General features: G+C 37.5%; 2 protein-coding genes across 13 annotated transcripts in view; both read right to left on the bottom strand.

The window, feature by feature from the left end:
- The window catches only part of fermt2 (FERM domain containing kindlin 2), a 101,467-nt gene extending 95,954 nt beyond the window's left edge, over positions 1-5,513 (bottom strand). Inside the window, exons 1-2 of one of the 4 annotated variants that reach the window (XM_077238580.1) lie at positions 5,100-5,513; positions 3,306-3,463 (exon numbers count right to left, since the gene is read on the bottom strand). In XM_077238580.1, coding sequence (XP_077094695.1) covers positions 3,306-3,462 — 157 coding nt within the window. In that variant the 5' untranslated portion in view covers position 3,463; positions 5,100-5,513. The remainder of the gene's footprint in view (positions 1-3,305; positions 3,464-5,099) is intronic. The other 3 variants (XM_077238577.1, XM_077238579.1, XM_077238578.1) reach the window with 3 other exon arrangements.
- Positions 5,514-7,447: 1,934 nt separating this feature from the next.
- The window catches only part of ddhd1a (DDHD domain containing 1a), a 47,172-nt gene continuing 35,843 nt past the window's right edge, over positions 7,448-18,776 (bottom strand). For all 9 annotated transcript variants that reach the window (XM_077238551.1, XM_077238547.1, XM_077238542.1 and 6 more), the window contains 2 exons: positions 11,553-11,726; positions 7,448-9,095 (listed from right to left, as the gene is read on the bottom strand). In XM_077238551.1, the coding sequence (XP_077094666.1) occupies positions 8,914-9,095; positions 11,553-11,726 (356 nt within the window). In that variant the 3' untranslated portion in view covers positions 7,448-8,913. The remainder of the gene's footprint in view (positions 9,096-11,552; positions 11,727-18,776) is intronic.

The raw sequence follows: 18,776 nt of genomic DNA, 5'->3' as shown, positions 1-18,776 counted from the left end.
CAAATATATTTGAATGGTTTGTTATTGCTGCTTCCATAGACACCATTGTGTATTTTACAAACTATAAATGTATTGTTTTGCTATAAATTATATGTATTTAAATGTCTGAAACCTAAAATAAACAGTATGTGGTTAAACACACTGAACAATTGTGATATAGCCTAGGACAAGCACTGAGTGCGTCCGTCTTTGGCTCAGCGCCAGCCATAGCGCGGAAGCACAGTTTGAATCTGGTAGTGATGTCACGTCACTGTACATTCGCTCCTTAGTGCTCAGCTGCTGCAGAGTTTGCCGAAATCGAAATTACTGATGAGATATAGAGGAAAATATCTAGTGGAAAAAAAGAATGTTACCTCCTCCCCCTCCCGATATCATCATCCATCGCGATGTTTCACTGTAGACATCGTCTGATACCAAATTGGTAGACATCGCCCAACCCTAATTCAAATCATGCTGATTCATATAGTAATGATCAATGAAACAATTAAGTATTCGGAAGAACTGTGATCTCTGTTTGAAACAAAAAAAATTGTGGTTCTCAATTTATCCAGAATTGACAGATTCCACAATATGTCAATATATATATATATATATATATATATATATATATATATATATATATTATTTTTATTTTATTTTTTTATTTTTGGCATACCAAGAGCACAAAGCATCCAAGAACTGCACTGCTGATCTGTTTAACACTGTACAGCTTGACCTTAACCCCGGTTTCACAGACTTAAGCTAGTCCCAGACTAAAATGCATGTTTGAGTTGTTTAAACTGAAAATTGCATTTAAATATCAGTCATCACTCTATATCTGCCAATAATGTGTCTTATTAAGATTTAAGTGGTTAGTTTTATGATCAAAGATCTGTAGTTTTAAAACATATAGCCTAATACAATGCAATACAATGATGATGATAGAGAGATGAACAAATAAACCTTCCTCAAAAGCCTGATGATCACATTTGATATGCATGATTTTTCTATAAAAGTATGTCTGGACAATCAAGTAAACCTGCTTCAGTCCAGTAAACGTTCCAATTTAAATATTACTAACAAAGTAAAAGTTAATCAGCAAACCAGTGCAGATTTGACACAGAAAGACATGTGAAGCTCGAGCTGAAAAAGGACGTTTGTACAATATACTAAAAGACTTTTACTTAATAAAAGAGTCTAAACTATCAATCAGAGACAGAAGGACTGGATTAGATAGTGTGAAAACGCAAAGTTTGGATCATGTTGATCATTTAGAGGCCTCGAAAATGACAGCTGTAGTGTTAGTGAGCCAACAGACAACATTTCTCAACACCAAAACACAGTAACGAAGCACAAAGGAGAACAACAACATTTTTGTTAAGCATGTATCTTCAAGCAGCATGTTTGGGTCACGAGAAATGAAGTTTATCTGAGGGTTAATAGCTAACATGTGCTCTAAACTAGCACAACCACCACCACCACACATTCCTGGAGAGTTTACAGGGTTAATGCATGAGCATCATGGGTAACCAGTCCCTAATGACCACGGCTAGATGAGTTTTCTCACACATTTTCCCTCAAACAAAGCTGCTTTTTTAACATCTTTGGTCAAAGATGAAGGCAGAGCCACAGGAGGTCCTGGTGTGCCTCATTCTCCAGCATAGAAGAAAACAACAGATGCCACAGCTGATCGTTTACAGCAACACTTTTCAGACACTTTATAGCATTCAAGGAGTTCACAAACACACCAAACATCCCAGCAACACAGAAAATCCAGAAAAATGTAAGTGTGCTAATAATGCAATGGCTCCACAAGGGAGGATCAGTGGACATGTGTTCTTCATCTTCGTCTTCATAGAGTGGGAAGAGCACGGAAAACAAAGGCCGTTTTGTTCTATAGCTCCAAACAACAAGGATGAACTGCAAGGAAATTGCCAAGAAGCTAATTATGCCACATGTAGTATCATTCCATACTTTTGTTTTCCAACCAAAATAAATATCACACAAACACATCCATTTAATAATGCAAGAGAATAATCATCCATTAAGGGTTTTTCATTAAACAATGACACATCTATAGAACATGATGACTGATTTATGAATTATAGCGGTGAATTCTGATTGGCTTTCAATGTAAATTGCTCATAAGTTGGGAAGAAATCATTCTGAATCCTCTGTCATTATGGCTAGAGCTGAGGTGTGGACTTTGCTATTCTCATACATTTCTTAAAATTAAGCTTTCAAAAGTTTTTTTTCCCCAGCGATGCCATAGACAGGGTTCGTGCAGATACTGTATAATAAAATTCAAGGACTTTCCGAACCAAAAGAACAGGCCTATCTTTATTATCTTTCAAATTCTAAAAAATGTAAATATATAAATAAACTAATAAAACAAAATGGTACAAACAAAGTGCAGCAGATGCAATGACTGTGGACTTTAACCATTGAAAAGATATTATAACAAAGTATTTATTCAAACTGATTTTTTTCTCCCATTAATATATACATTTGATTGACCTGAAGAATAAAAACACTATAGCCTCATAGCCATGCAAAATGGCTGCAGCATTAATTTTCATAAAATTTCATAATCATAAAAATCTTGTTTTATCAATAAAATTAAGCAATAATGTATAATATCATATGTCTTTTAATAATTCAAGCACTTTTCCAAGTACCTTTTCATAAATATGGCTGTTTCCAAGGGTTTTCCAGGACTTCAATTTCAAAAAGTCAAATTCAAGCACTTTAAGCACTTTGTACAAATCCTGCTTATTAGAATCTTTTTTGATTCTTTAGGTAGCACTAAATAACCATATTAATAATCTAAAATAACCTTTTTCCACTATAAAGAACCTTATAAAAATTCCACGAATGTTGAATGTTCTTCTATGTCAAAAAGGCCTTTATTTGCAAGAGTGTAGAATTAGTATGATTATTAAAACAGCCCAATTATTCAACCGAACCACCACCGAAAACATACAAAATCCTACAAATCATGGACAAGGCTGTTGATGATAATGACCACTTTTGCAATTATGGCTCAGTTATCAGTCAATGCTGATAGTTTTAAAATGAACAAATATCAACTAATCAAACAATCTGGTTGGAATATGTCGGTCAATTATTACAAATAATGAGAGAATACCTGCACTGTGAATCACATTAAACATAACGCTTGGATGTCTGAATGCAGTGTATGATGAATTACAGATGAATCAGTGCATAATCATGTGTACGGCGACCATGAGTCAACGAAACCGCAGTTGGCATGAGCATCATTCGGCTCAGCAAACTCAAATGAAGAGAGGAAACCGCGTACGTACCAAGTTTCTCCACGAGTTTGAGCATCACCCCGCCGATGTGAATTTCCCCGGTGACTCTGAGAGACACGTCCCTGTTGAGGTCAGTCACATTCATTTTCAGTTCCCAGGTCCCGTCTGCGTAGCAGCCGTCTGGCATCCGGATCCCGTCCAACGCCATACTTTAAAAACAGTCAAAACATCACAAAAATGAGGATCTGAAGTCTGGGAACTTCAGCAACAAGTGTCCAACTGGTCAAAGTAAAGCAAAGCTCTTGAGAGTGAGACACAGATCTCAATAGCTAGTGAGCTGCACACCTAGACAACGTTTTTGGACATTATAGAGAGCTAGTGATGTTCTGATCTTGAATGAATCGTTCTTTTAAGCCGGTTGAAGCCGGTTCATATGAAGTAACCGGTCGAGACATTTCATTAATCGAACTGAAGTTGTTAGAAAATAAATGTGTCGTGGCATCATTACTTGATGATGTAAGGAACTGATTAATCGGTTTATGAACATTGAAACGAACTGTCCGAAAGAACCGGTTTCGCAGAAAGGAATCGAATCACTAATGACAGCACATGACATTTTGAGTTAAATGGTTAGTTCACCCAAAAATTTAAATTCTGTCATTAATTCCTCACCCTCATGTTCCAAATCTGTAAGACTTGCGTTCATCTTCTAAACACAAATGATATTTTTAATGAAATATGAGAGGTTTTTGTCACTCCATTGACAGTCTACGCAACTACCACTTTCATAAACATAATTTACCACTTTATATTAATCTCCAACGCGCATTCATGAGAGCACCACGGCACATGCGTGTTGTGTTGATGCGAGAACAAACGTTGTTGGGTAAAGGTGCATTGGAGAATCATTTTTTAAAATAAATTGGTAAATTATGGGTTTTTTTGGGCAAACAATGCACTCCTGTCCATACATAAAATTGCGGTTAAACCATGGGAGTCACATGGATTACTTTAATGATGTCTTTACTACCTTTGTGGCTTGAAAGTGGTAGTTGCGTAGGCTGTCAATGGAGGGACAGTAATCTCTTACATTTAATTAAAAAAGATCTGCATTTGTGTTTAGAAGATGAAGAAAAGTCTTACAGGTTTGGAACAACATGAGGGTGAGGAATTAATGACTGAATTTACATTTTTGGGTGAACTATCCCTTTAATACCAATGTGCACAGATAAAATAATACTTCATCAATGATAAAATGTGTAAATAAACTAGAAATAAATTGAATTAAAAGCTCTTCAGGTATGTCAAGTGGATAAGGGCATTAGAATTACTATAAATTAAATTATTATTAAACATTAGATTTACTTTGGAAATGCTTTAGCAAAACATTGTAATGTTTGTCACGTTTTTATCTGAATGGAATTGGTATTATTTCTAGAAGTCTGTGTGAACTAAATGCAGTAGTTAAATTATACCAGCCGCCTAATTCAATAAACTACAACAAAATATCATATTGGACGTTTTGATGAGTTTTAAATTCAGATTTAAACCTAAATATGATATTAAACCTGTAGCTCGTGTGACTAACGGTCAATCTCTGAGCTAGGGCTCGGATGACGTCAGCAGCCCCGCTCCAAATGCCAACTAAATAAAGACAGCCAGGTCAATGAGAGAAAACACACAAAAACGACCACGAAAGTTAGTTTACTCGCTTTTTTGGTAGGATACGAGAGTACGTAACACAAAGCAAAGTAACACGTAGGGTTATTTGTATACAGAGTTGGGGAGTAACGTTAGCTACGCCAGACAAATCCTGAGAGGAGTGAAATCATAGCGTTCACTAACCTTCACAAATACGCCGAAACAAATCCACAAAACACCACTTCACTTCCCAGAACTTCAACAGTTTGCGCGTTTTCTTTCCTTAGACCGCGTATTTAATCCTATCATGAGGAGGGTTCCCGAAAAAGAAGAAAATCGCCAAAGTCCAGCGACGGAGCTCCTGGAGGGTTTGCGTTAATGGAGTCCAGCGGCCGTTCTCTCTCTCTCTCTCTCTCTCTCTCTCTCTCTCTCTCTCTCTCTCTCTCTCTCTCTCTCTCTCTCACAGACACACACACACACACACACACTCACTCACACTCACACACACACTCTCTCTCTCTCTCTCTCTCTCTCTCTCTCTCTCTCTCTCTCTCTCTCTCTCTCTCTCTCTCTCCTCCAGCCCGCCCTCGGATAACGTCACTCACTCGCTCGCCATTCACTTCTCATGATAAATGACGTTTCTTATGGATACTAGCGTAACGTCAGTTTTTTGTTTAATTGGTTAACTAAAAATTGACAAAACCATTATTTTTCTTAGTGACTGTTTTGCGCCATTATATCGTTGAGAACATTATCCCAACAAACGTTGCCTAATGTGACAAGGTTATTATGAACAAACGTTCTCGTTAATAGGAAGTCCAAAGTCAGCTATTATTTAATAATGTTCTCAAAATATGATCATAAAATTATGATATAGCCTATCGGCTTTATTCGTTCGTGAAACGTTTTCGTAACTTAATGTGAATGTTAGCAAAACGTTCTTAGTTTGCTGTTGAAAAACATCTTTAAGCACTAAAAAAAAATACAATGCAATTAAAAGTGGAAACCTACTGATAGATCTTGTTTCCCAGTCATCATTCACTTTCTCATCATAGGTCTATTTCTAATGAATATTGGCATCAGTTCACTTTTCTGTGAAAGCCCGACCAATTATCCGTTCTGAATGGGTTAATTGTGTTAAACGATTGCGATCACGCTGATAACAAACAGTTAACAGTAGCCTAATAAAATACACAATTGTCGAATTAGTGATTCTCAGCTTTTCTATGGGAGTGAATCCAGGAGTTAACAGGCCATCTGGAATATTATTACACTACTGGAGTAGGAACTGCCTATTATGGAAATAAAATGTGGTTATAAATAACTTTAAGTAAAATGTAGCCTACACTGAATCAATCAATCAATCAGATAAATAGATAAATATACAGACAGTATATATATGTCTGTCTGTCTATCTATCTCTCTATTTATCTGTCTGTCTATATATATATATATATATATATATATATATATATATATATGTCTATCTATCTATGTGTCTTTCTATCTATCTATTTGTCTTTCTATTTATTTATCTGTATGTCTGTCTGTCTGTCTATCTTGCTTTTCTGCTCATTCTGCTTGATTCGGGTTTGCTAGATCTAAAGATTTAGTTCTATTTTTTTTTCCTGCATGAACAAAACTGAAGAAAGTTTTTTTTAAGCTAATAGTTTTCATATGTAAAAATAAATGAATAAAAAATAAGAATATAACCCAATATTTCCAGTCCAGCTCAAATGCGAATGGTGCTGCATGAAGGAATGTGTGCCTGAGCCGTGGATCTGCATCAGAAGAATGTATAACCTCTTCTCTAACCTCCTCTGTTCTGCCATTGCCTTTTTAGGCTGTGTTTTAATTAGTGTGTAAACAGAGCAGGGAAATGAGAAGCTGTGTGTGTGTGTGTGTGTGTGTGTGTGTGTGTGTGTGTGTGTGTGTGTGTGTGTGTGTGTGTGTGTGTGTGTGTGTGTGTGTGTGTGTGTGTGTGTGTGTGTGTGTGTGTGTGTGTGCGTGTGCAGTGATGAGAGCTTACTTAATGTGACTCTGAAAGTGTAGAATTTCTGAAAAGGGCTCTTATATTGTTCAGAACGAGAAAGTTGTTTATCAGCTCTATGCAGGAGTACAATGCCAGCGAGCAAAATCACTGCAGTGCTGGTTCCTAAAGTTTTCTATTTGGTCAATAGGACGTAACAAAGATGTAAGACATAAAAAGAGACAAACATTGACCCATTTACTAAAACTTAAGCAAAGTGAATGCAAATCTACTGTAAAAGGAGTAGCATTGAAATAAGGATGGGTTGCTGGAGAATAGTAATAGCTGCCATCTAGTGGCCAACTCTCAATAAAAGCTGAAAAACTGCAGATATGATGATTACACACGAATTGGATCAATGTTTTCTGTGTAGTGACCGATTTTTTCAACAACTCTATTATATATACATATATATTTATTATTTGAGCACTGAAAAGAGCAGCAAAGTTCAAAGAAAGAGCAATTAAATGTTGCCCCGCTGCTATGAACTAATACTTAAATAAACTTTGTAGCCAAAAACAGGTAAACTTAAGTTATTTATTTCTTTGTCTTACATGAGAAACACTTAAGCAAATGATTGATGGTTCAGATAACCAAACATGGAGACACACACACTCACTCTCTCTCACACACAAAAGCACAACAGTGATTCCCAACCTGTAGGATGTTGATAAGACTTAGCTTTGTTTGTGTATAAACCTGTAAAACAAAAACTTGTGTAATACGTCCATATATGTGTTATCGTTATTGATTTATGTTGACTTTCTCCTCTTAACCTTATATGACAGGCCTCCAATATCCGATATTTGCATTGGATATTGTGAATATTGTTGGCTCTTTGAAGAATCGATTTGTTCCTCTTTTGTGTCACTTTGGATAAAAAAATTTTTTTTTGATACTTTGTGATTGTTAAATTGCACCACTTAAAACAGCAAATAATTTTACCACCGCTGAACATCCAAGATTTCACTTATAAATAAAAATATACAGTGCAGCTTACGAATATCCAGTGTAGCATGAGTTCACAAGAACATGTTTCTGTACTTGATGGGATAAAACAACAACAAGCTGGGAAAAACAAGTATAATGGGAACAAAAATAAACAAACACTGATCATGTCAGCCATGCAGGTCTCAATCTCAACAGACAAGCTCTCTATCATGTCACTTATTGTCCTTCACATCTTGGACATTTCTGCTGTTAAAGTGCAGATGAACATCAGAATCATAAACATGTGACCTTTATGGACATGTAAATAGTGACTGAAGATCAAACGCTTCAGAGGAACAGGAACATCAAACTACATGAGAGAACAGTCTTGAGCCCCTAATGCCTAAATATCATGTTTTCCATGAGCTAGCTTCTACATTTTAATAGTGTTGTTATTCGTGGCACATATTAACGCTAAAACGGCAGTACAAGTGAAGGGAGAATCTTCCGGAAACCCGTCAAGGTTAGATTGCAAGTTTTGTGAGATGTAAAGACTTTATAACTTGCTCACAAACACTTGGAATGATTTGGCTATAAAAACTGATGCCCGGCCATCCATAACCATTCATAATCACGTCAATAAAATAATTAAATAATATAGTTATGAGGGCACAATGAAGAAACTCAAGTGTCCTTCTGCATAAAAATACAATTGTGTTAACAATAAACATAAGTTATGCATGAAACAGATATTGATTTCTCAAGTCAAAACAAAAATATCTATAAAAAGTAGACATTTAAATAAGTGGTGTTCATTATTAGGGAGTTATTATGTACCGCTGACTAAGTAAAAGGAAATTGATTCGACCCATATACTGCACACACTCTCTGCATACCATTCTTTGGACTTGCATTATGTAAAAAAATATTACAGTTTCTTAACGCGATTCAGCGCTGCATGTTTGCATAGTCCAGCCTGTGTCCGTACGGGAAAGGCTTCGGGAAGAAACTCAGAGGCACCAAGTGTTGTTTAAAGTGTTCGGGATGGACCGGATGGGGTCAGTCTTTATTGTGTGTGTGTTCTGCCTGGTCTGAGCTCTGAGGCCTGTATATGAAGGTCAGGAGGAACAGGGCCACATCATGGGACGTCCAGTAGGCCGTGTGTGAGGTCACAGCTGACCAATAGCGGCTCTCCACCAAACCCTCACGAAGCTCATAGTCCATGCGGTGCTCCATCTCAACTGGGACACACACAACAACCAAAATCAATAGCAGAAAGAAAGTTATTTCTAGGTGAATGATCCTTTTCCGTCGCATTTGTAACAAATCCTTCCCTCACGGATCAAAATGACCCAAGCCCTAAAATTATACTTTTTTTTTGTCCAGAAAGGTTATTATATTTCATTTTGATAATGTTTTTTCTATTTTTTAATGCAATTTTTTTGGGAGATTTTTTTTTATTTTTTTTATTTAGTTTTCCTTTAAATTACTAGATTTAAATCAAATAAATACTAATTTAGGACATTCCTCACAATTCTTTCTACTTTCACACTTTCATGCCTAACCCTTTTAATTCGGCTCAAAATATCTTACATTGGGTGTGTTTGTGAACTCTTGTGGAAAAAAAATAATATATAAACTTGTATATAATAATAAACTTGATATTTCACGACTTTAGCCACTAGATGGCCTTATATCTCTATATGGAGCAAGGGTTAGGGTTAGGGTTGTTCCGCTGGGTCCTAAAGTCAGTTCTTCAGTAAGGCCGTGTGTCCACCAAAGCGGTTTTAGCCGGCTGAAAAAGCTAGACGCTCTGCTGAAAACGCCTAGCTGTGGGCGCTTGAGAGCGTTTTGGCAGTGCTGCGTTTTTTCAGTTGAGACGATTCGTTGCTATGATACAGAATATCCGCAGCACAGTTTACTTGTAACTGATTTCGCAGATAATTTGTTTCATACTAAAAAAATATTTTCATCCATTTTGTTCGGTTAGCTCTGCCGGTTGACGTCGTTGTTCAGAAAGAATGTTTTGACAGTTGGTCGGTGTGATATTTGTCCCACCCCTCCTCCACTGTGATTGGACGGCTGTGTAAAAAGTGACAGTGATGAGCGCAGCGTTTTACCCAAAGTTGAACATTTTTCAACTCTCGGCAAACAGTAAAAAATGCCGGGCGCTCAGCGCTTGAGCGTTAAATACACGCTCAGTGTCTCGTTACTACGCTCATGGCGTTTAAAAAAACGGGGCGCTCCCATTGAAAACAATTAGAATTTTACGCCAGGTGCGTGAAAAACCGCTTTGGTGGACACACGGCCTAAGCATTCAGATACACATGTAGAACTTATAAAAAAAAAATTTGGGGTAAAGTTTTAGCATTTTTAGTTAGAATTTTGAGCATTTTTAGGTTTTTCTATGTGTACTGAAAAACCTAAAAGGTTTTCTATGTGTATCATGGAAAATTGCAGTATTTATAATTGTTCAGTTCATTTATTTATAAAGCACATTTAAAACAGTCACAAGGCTAACCAAAGTGCTGTACAAGCATAAGATAAAGATTAGAGAGAAAAACAGCTAAGAAGCTACATGTACAAATTTAAAACAGAGAACAATGAAGACAAAATAGGCAAAATATAATCAAACATACAGAGTAAAGATATTAACAAGCTTTCCTACTGAAGCTTTCCTCGCATTCCATTCATTCCTATGGGGGTCAAATTGACCCACGAGGGAAGGATTTGTTACTTTTTAAAACTTCAACCACAAAACTCCTCGAATCCCTAAAAAAAAAAAAAAGTGTATTCATGGTTCATATATAATGTTTGTTTTTTTCTACTTTGTTGTAACTATTTTTATTATGGTGGCATTATTTTTGATTAAAAAAAATAGAGTAAGTACAGTAACATTGTGAAAAATAATTAAAATTTTAAAAAACTGAATATATGACATATATATATATATGTGAATATATTGTGTATTAAATTAATTGACCACGATTCAGTTTGTGATTTCAGAATGTTCAAGAACTGTGCTTAAATAAAAAAGTTAAGAGAGAAAAAAAAATGTTTTTGTGTGTTTTTACCATTTTAATTTTGACTATTAATTTAGAGTTTTGAATACACACACACACACACACACACACACACACACACACACACACACACACACACACACACACACACACACACACACACACAAAAGTTTGGAATAATTAAGATGTTTTATCTATTTTTGAAAGAATTCTCTTCTGCACACCAAGGTTGCATTTATTTGATAAAAATACAGTAAAAACAGTGAAATATTATTACCAATTTAAAAGTACCTGTTTTCTATGTGAATATATGTGAAAATGTAATTTATTCCCGTGATCAAAGCTGCATTTTCAGCATCATTACCAGTCTTCAATGTCACGTGATCCTTCAGAAATCATTCTGATGCTGATCTGATTCTCAAGGAACATTTATGATTATTATCATTGTACATTTTTGTGAAAACTGTGATATTTTATTTATTTATTAATATTAAGTTCAAAATAACTGCATTAGTTTGAAATATAAATTTTGTGTAACATTATAAATTCCATTACTGTCCCTTTTTTATCAATTTAATGCATCCTTGCTTAAGGAAAGTATTGGATTCTTTCACACTATAGTTTGATTCATCATCTCACCACATTAAAAAGACACAAACAGTTGGCTGTACACACCTGCTGCATCGAATAAAGAGGAGGAAGAGGATGGAGATATGGCGGAGTATGAGAAAGTGCTTTGGCTGTCCTCACTGTCACACACCCCAGAATCCCCGGCTGATGGCAGGCTGGGTGAGCGAGAGAAACGGGAGAATAAAATCCCGCCGATGCCCTTGCCGATACTCGCAGCACCTGCACAAACACAAGGTCACAGATTAGAAGACAACACCTGGTCATGCAGACTATTACTGTGTGGGATTTTCTGTGATCCAGTTACAATCCAGTTGTCAATGTTTTTCATTCTAAAATTGGTCATAATTCACAGTATCTCTCTCTTTTTTCTTCTTTTTTTTTCTGCTGCCTATAAAGTCCCCATGAAATCAAAGAATTATTTTTTATGGAAAATTGCAGTATTTATAATAGTTCAGTTCATTTATAAAGCACATTTAAAACAGTCACAAGGCTGACCAAAGTGCTGTACAAGCATAAGATAAAGATTAGAGAGAAAAACAGCTAAGAAGCTACATGTACAAATTTAAAACAGAGAACAATGAAGAAAAAATAGGCAAAATATAAGTCAAACATACAGAGTAAAGATATTAACAAGCATTAAAAGCTAAGGAAAGAAATGGGTTTTTAGCAGAGATTTAAAAACTGATAAAGAAGGAGCTACTCCAAGTTGTGCCGGCAAGCTGTTCCACAGTCTAGGCCCTACCACCGAAAAGGCTCGGTGTCTCCTCTACGTTTGAGCCTAGTACAAGGAACAGCATATTTAGATTACTAGATCTTAAGTCACGGGATGGACAATAGGAATGAAAAAGTTCAGACAGGTAACTTGGAGTAAGATGATGCAGACATTTATACACATAGAAGAATTTTATAGTCAATCCTAGATTGGACCGGTAACCAATGGAGAGCTCGCTGGATGGGAGTGACATGATCAAATTTATGTCTTTTCATAAGGAATTTGGCCGAAGCATTTTGGACCAATTGGAGACGAAAGAGCTGGGACTTAGAAATGCCGCAGTACAATGAATTACAGTAATCCAAGCGGGATGTTATAAAAGCATGAATAGCTGTCTCAAGGGATTTTTCTGGCACTAAGTGCTTAATTTTAGCAAGAAGGCGGAGTTGAAAAAAGTTAGATGCGACCACAGAGTACACCTGTTTCTCTAGAGTTAATCGACTGTCAAGGAACACTCCCAGATTCCGTACGCAGCTTGTATTAAAAACATATAAGTTACCCAAAGAGTTGTCAAATACAAATTTGTCTGATGGGCCAAAAACTATAACCTCAGTCTTTGAATTGTTTAATGTTAGAAAGTTGCTTGCCAGCCAGAGCTTTACCTCATCGAGGCAATCCATTAAAAATTTAAATGCAGAGGGGTCATTTTATTTGAATCGGCAAATAGATCTGTGTATCGTCCGCATAAAAATGGAAAGAGACACCATGCCTTCCTAGAATCGGGCCAAGAGGGAGCATGTACAGAGAGAAAAGCGAGGGAGACAAGATAGAGCTCTGGGGGAAGTCCGGTTTCAAGGAGAGAAGCAGAGGAGGTGACACTGCCAATCCTGACTGAAAAATATGTATCAGTTAAGTAGGATTTTGACCATTTTAAGACTGAACCTTTCAGCCCCACATCGTTTAATCTAGATAAGAGCAGTGAATGATTGACAGTATCAAAAGCTGCAGATAAGTCTAAGAGAACCAGAACCACAGGGTCTCCAGCATCAGTGGCAACAAAAATGTCATTTAACACTCTCAGCAGATTCTGTGCTGTGAAAATACTTAAAACCAGACTGAAACATTTCAGAAATATTTGACTTAATTAGGGATGAATGCAGCTGACACAATGCAGTTTTTTCCAAAACCTTTGTAATAAATGGAATCACAGAGATGGGTCGGTAAGCTTTTAAGGAGGGCTTCTTGAGTACTCGAGTGACAAAGATCATTGTATTTAAAGGGTTAGTTAGTTGTAGTAGTTGTATTAAAAGGGTTAGTTAGAGAACTGAACAAGAAGTATTAGAAGAAGAACATCCTCTTCTCAGTTCTCGCGCATGCGTCGTGGAAATCTCTTGAACTCTCGTCTCAGGCCCACAAGGAAGAAAAGGAATAGTCGAATAAAGTCGTTATTTATGTTGTTGTTTTTTTCGGAAAAAAAGTATTCTCGTCGCTTGATAAACTTATAGTTGAGCCACTGTAGGCACATGGAATATTTAAACATGTTCTTTAATGACTTTCTGGGCCGTCAAGTTTCATTCCCTTAGGCAGCCTATGTAGCAGTGATCCACCTCTCAGATTTAATCAAAAATATCTTCATTTGTGTTCCGAAGATGAACGAAGGTCTTACGGGGTTGGTACAGCATGGGGGTGAGTAATTAATGACTTAATTTTCATTTTTGGGTGAACTAACCCTTTAAATACAATAGGCTTATAGTCAGAGATCAGAGTATCCAATATTTCAATCTCAGAGATGGAAAAACCATTAGTAAGCACTACATCCAAAGTGTGGCCGTGGATATGAGTAGGATAATTTATCCACTGTACTAAATTATAAGACTCGATGACACTTAAAAATTCCTTTGAAAGAGTATTAGACGGGCAACAAACATGAATATTAAAATCACCAAGTAATACAAATCAATTAAATTAGTAAAATACAAAAATGAAGTCCTTTGCAAGATGTGGGGGGCAATACAACACTGCTAGCAGAACAGGGCCATTCCACTCAAGCCTTAATAACTGCACTTCAAAACTAGAAAAAATCCTTGCAGAGACCATTTTACAATGCGTGAGGAAAGACTGTTTTAAAATGGTCACCAAGCCACCCCCACGACCGTTATCCCGGGGAGAATTAAAAAACGAGCAGTCATTAGGAACCACTTCAGAAAAGGGACTTAAATCTCCCACCTGTGTCCAAGATTCCGTGATAAACAAGTCCAGCTTGTGCGAGAAGAAAAAAACGTTTAGCAAGAACGTCTTATTCACCAGGGAATGAGCGTTTAACAAAGACATTTTTGGTGGAGTAATGATGTTGCGGGTGAGCTGAGCTCTGCTCAGTGGACGAAGATTCGCATAATTCACCCCTACTTGACGCGTACAAACGCGGATGAGGGCAGAGTCCGGCCATTGGCTCGGAGACAAGTAGGCAAGGTGAATGGGGCGAAGCCAGCGCGAGGAGAGATCCAGTGAACAGTGTACAGCATAACCATCTCGGACCGACTTCCATATCGGAGACATGAGGCTAGCTTTAAAACTAGCTTGGAGCTGGACTTTCCGTCGGATGGAGATCCCAGCCCGTTTCCCACGTTTCCTCCTGCGCTTTCTCCGTGCTAGATCGAGAGGCCAACAACATATATAGGCCGGTATATACAAGGGCACAGGCCCGTAAGGTTCGTAAATGAAACGATCAGCATCGGCCGAATATTCAGCGACATTAGACGATAATAAATGATTTATCCGTTGACATCATTGTTTTAAAACAAATTATGCTCCTGGTAATCTTGAATCAGAGTAACTCTTGCAGCATCTCTTCTCTTCTCTGATGATGAGGGCAGGGCTATAACCTGTCACTCACATGAGATCAGCCAATAGCAAACCACAACCATCCAATCAATTCCCCACAGACACAATCAAGCCCCGCCCACATTTGTTCTAGTTCCAGAAGCGTTTCACTTGGTTATACGGCAGAATAGGGAAGAATAGAGTAACGCAACTTCTGTTTCATGGCAACTTTAAGACTTCTAAGTAAATGCAGAAAATGCAGGAAATGCAGGAAAGCTAAATGTATGTGGCAGAAAACAAAGCTAGAAATAAATTATAATATTTTAGGTATTTTCCCAAGGTCCTTAAAGTTCCCCTGTGGTGAACATCAAGCTTTTAAATGTTGTTTATATGTCTCTGTGGTGTTTTTAATATGCTTTAAGAGAAACCATGTGTAAATTGGTTGCGTGGCTTTCTGGTCATTTAACGCAAAACAATCGATTGCTCCTGTCTGCCTCGCTGCCTGCTGTGCTGTGAGTTTTGTTTGCTTCGAGGCTGTAAACTCCGTCTAAGCCTCGTATTAGCTTCGTATTTCTTTCTGTTTTGAACCATCATTTACTATCATTTCTAATTGTTTATACTACTAATTACAGCTTACTTATCATTCACTAGCTTCCGTTATTCTTAGCACGACACACTAGTAACTCGCTAGTCTGTTAACGCGCCACCCGCGCGCTCAGTTTATTTATTTATTTTTCTCGCGCTCGCCCGCGCCACTGAGTTCATAAAAGCCCAGGTGAGTAAGAATCAGTCAACAAACACGGTGAGTAATGTCTTGTCCTTTTATTGTCACCTGCACTTCATGCCACATGTTTAGTATAGCCTTCCCCGTCAGCAATATAGGATATATATGTGATAAATCCAAGGAAACAGTCAGGCTGACGGAGAAGATTTCAGAACTAGAGACACGCATCCAAACTTTAATTGAGGATAGTAAGTGTGCAAGAGCTTTAGATACTATTTTGGATGCGCCTAGCATAGTGAACCCTTTACATGATCCGGTTCCGGCTGAATTATTGCCTGTGCAGCCAGGCAGATGGGTGACAGTGAGGGATCGCTCTAGTCGCGGATCAAAAAAACCACTCTTCCGTTCCGATTACCACAACAAATCGATTTGCCCCACTCTGTGAAACACCGACTGAGAATTCTGTTGATTGTGCCCTGGTAATTGGCGATTCTGTTATACGGAACGTGAAAATAGAGACACCAGCCAGCATAGTCACATGTTTGCCGGGAGCCAGCGCGCCTGACATCAAAGCAAATTTAAAAGTGCTGGCTAATGTTAATCGTAAATTCTCTAAGATTATTATTCACGTCGGCACTAATGATGTTCGACTTTGCCAGTCGGGGATCACCAAAATTAACATTAAAGAGGTGTTTGAACTTGCAAGCACGATGTCAGGCACTGTAATTTGCTCTAGCCCCCTTCCTGTCCGAAGGAGTGATGAGATAGTTAGTAGATTGTGTTCACTCAATGGCTGGCTGTCAAAGTGGTGTCCGCAAAATAATATAGAATTCGTAGACAATTGGAAAAGTTTTTGGGGCAAACCTGGCCTGTTGAAAAGAGATGGTATTCATCCCTCCTGGGATGGTGCTGCTCTTCTCTCTAGTAATTTGGCTCATAGTCTGAGAAATAAAACATGACAATCTGGGGCTCAGGTCAGGAAGCAGACAGACTGGCTAAACCGACCGTCTGCAAGCGGCCTCGCGTCACCAAGGTCAGATAAATCCCATCACATAGAGGCTCTTTCACCTAGATATCATCATATAGAGACTGTGTCTGTTCCCCGAATTTGGAAATACAAAAAACTTCCAAACCTATCTAAGGTTAAAAATTTAATTGATGTTCAACATATAAAAAACATATTTTACAGATGAGCAAACGATAAAGCTTGGGTTGCTGAATATTCGATCCCTTACTTCAAATGCACTTAATGTTAATGATATGATTTCAGATTATAACCTAGATGTGCTGTGTTTGACAGAAACCTGGCTAAAACCAAACGATTACTTTACTTTAAATGAGTCCACCCCGCAAGATTACTGTTATAAACATGAACCTCGTCCGAAAGGCAAAGCAGGAGGTGTTGCTGTAATTTATAGTAATATTTTCAAAACCACTAAGAAATCTAGTTTTAAATATACTTCTTTTGAAGTGTTGGTGCTTAATGTAAAAATATATAGTGTAAACGATAAATCACGTTTGAAAATTCTGCTGGCTACTGTATACAGGCCACCAGGGGACCATAAAGACTTTATCAAAGAGTTTGCTGACTTTCTATCAGAATTAGTTTGGCTGCAGATAAAGTACTAATTGTTGGTGATTTTAATATAAATGTAGATAATGAAAAAGATGCATTGGGATTGGCATTTAAAGACATTGTAAACTCCATTGGAGTTAGACAACACGTGTCAGGACCTAATTATTGTCGTAATCATACTCTAGATCTAATATTATCACATGGAATCAATGTTGATGCTGTTGAAATACTGCAGCAGAGCGACGACATCTCAGATCATTATCTAGTCTCATGTAAATTACATTTAGCCGAGGCTGCAAAGCCGACTCCGTGTTATAAATATGTTAGACCTATCACTTCTGCCACGAAAGATTGCTTTATCAATAATCTTCCTGATCAGTTTCATTTCAGCATCCCAGATAGCTTAGAAGAACTCGCAACAGAAACTTTTAACTCTCTCTTTTCCAGCACTTTAGACGCAGTTGCGCTGCGCTTAAAGAAGATTAAAATAAATAGTCCAACGCCGTGGTACAACGAGCACACCCGGGCCCTTAAGAGAACAGCCAGAAAAATGGAGCGCAGCTGGAAGAAAACAAAACTAGAGTTATTTCGGATTGCATGGAAGGAGTGCTCGATTGCTTACAGAGAGGCTTTAAAAGCTGCTAGATCTGCTTATTTTTCAACCCTATTAGAAGAAAATAAACATAATCCTAGGTATTTATTTGAAAAAGTGGCTAAACTAACGAAAAAGAAAACGTCAAGCCCAGAAGTTTCCAAGAAACACAGCAGTAATGACTTTATGAACTTCTTCACTTATAAGATCAATAATATCAGGGACAAAATTATAACTATGCAACCGTTTACTACAGTATCGCATCAGGGAGTGCATTGTAGTCTCCCTGAGGAAAAATTTGATTCATTTGTTGCTATAGGAGAATAAGAATTTAGCAAAATCGTTAACTCATCTAAATCGACAACTTGTATGTTAGACCCTATACAGACTAAACGATTGAAAGAGATGCTTCCAGAGGTCACAATATACTCCTCAACAGACTGGGAAGGTCATTATTTAGCTCAATTTAGAAGGCAGAGGCTACTTTGTGAGCATAGGCAGTTATGAATCTGACTGGACTGCTTTGACACATTGAGTTAAACACTGTTCAATCCATGCGCCTCTACTCTTCAGTGTGTATATGCTCCCGTTAGGCCAAATAATTCAAAACAACAATATTGCTCATCTCAGCTATGCAGATGACACCCATATCTACCTAGCTTTGTCACCATGCTGCTATAGAGCAAGTACAGGACTTGCTAATGCAAATCCATCCACCACACACTGTTGTGAGCAGGTAAGATATGCTGCTACTGTACAATACTGCACATGAATTGCCTGTAGCATATCTATACAGGTGGAGGGTTTCTGAAAGCACGCAGCAACTGCTTCAGCAAATGCTACCA

Source organism: Siphateles boraxobius, unplaced genomic scaffold (genome assembly GCF_051911475.1).
Source record: "Siphateles boraxobius isolate OS27281-9 unplaced genomic scaffold, OSU_SipBor_1 22, whole genome shotgun sequence".
Taxonomy (NCBI): domain Eukaryota; kingdom Metazoa; phylum Chordata; class Actinopteri; order Cypriniformes; family Leuciscidae; genus Siphateles; species Siphateles boraxobius.
Note: the sequence above shows the minus strand (reverse complement) of the source record. Positions and strands in the feature narration are given on the sequence as shown.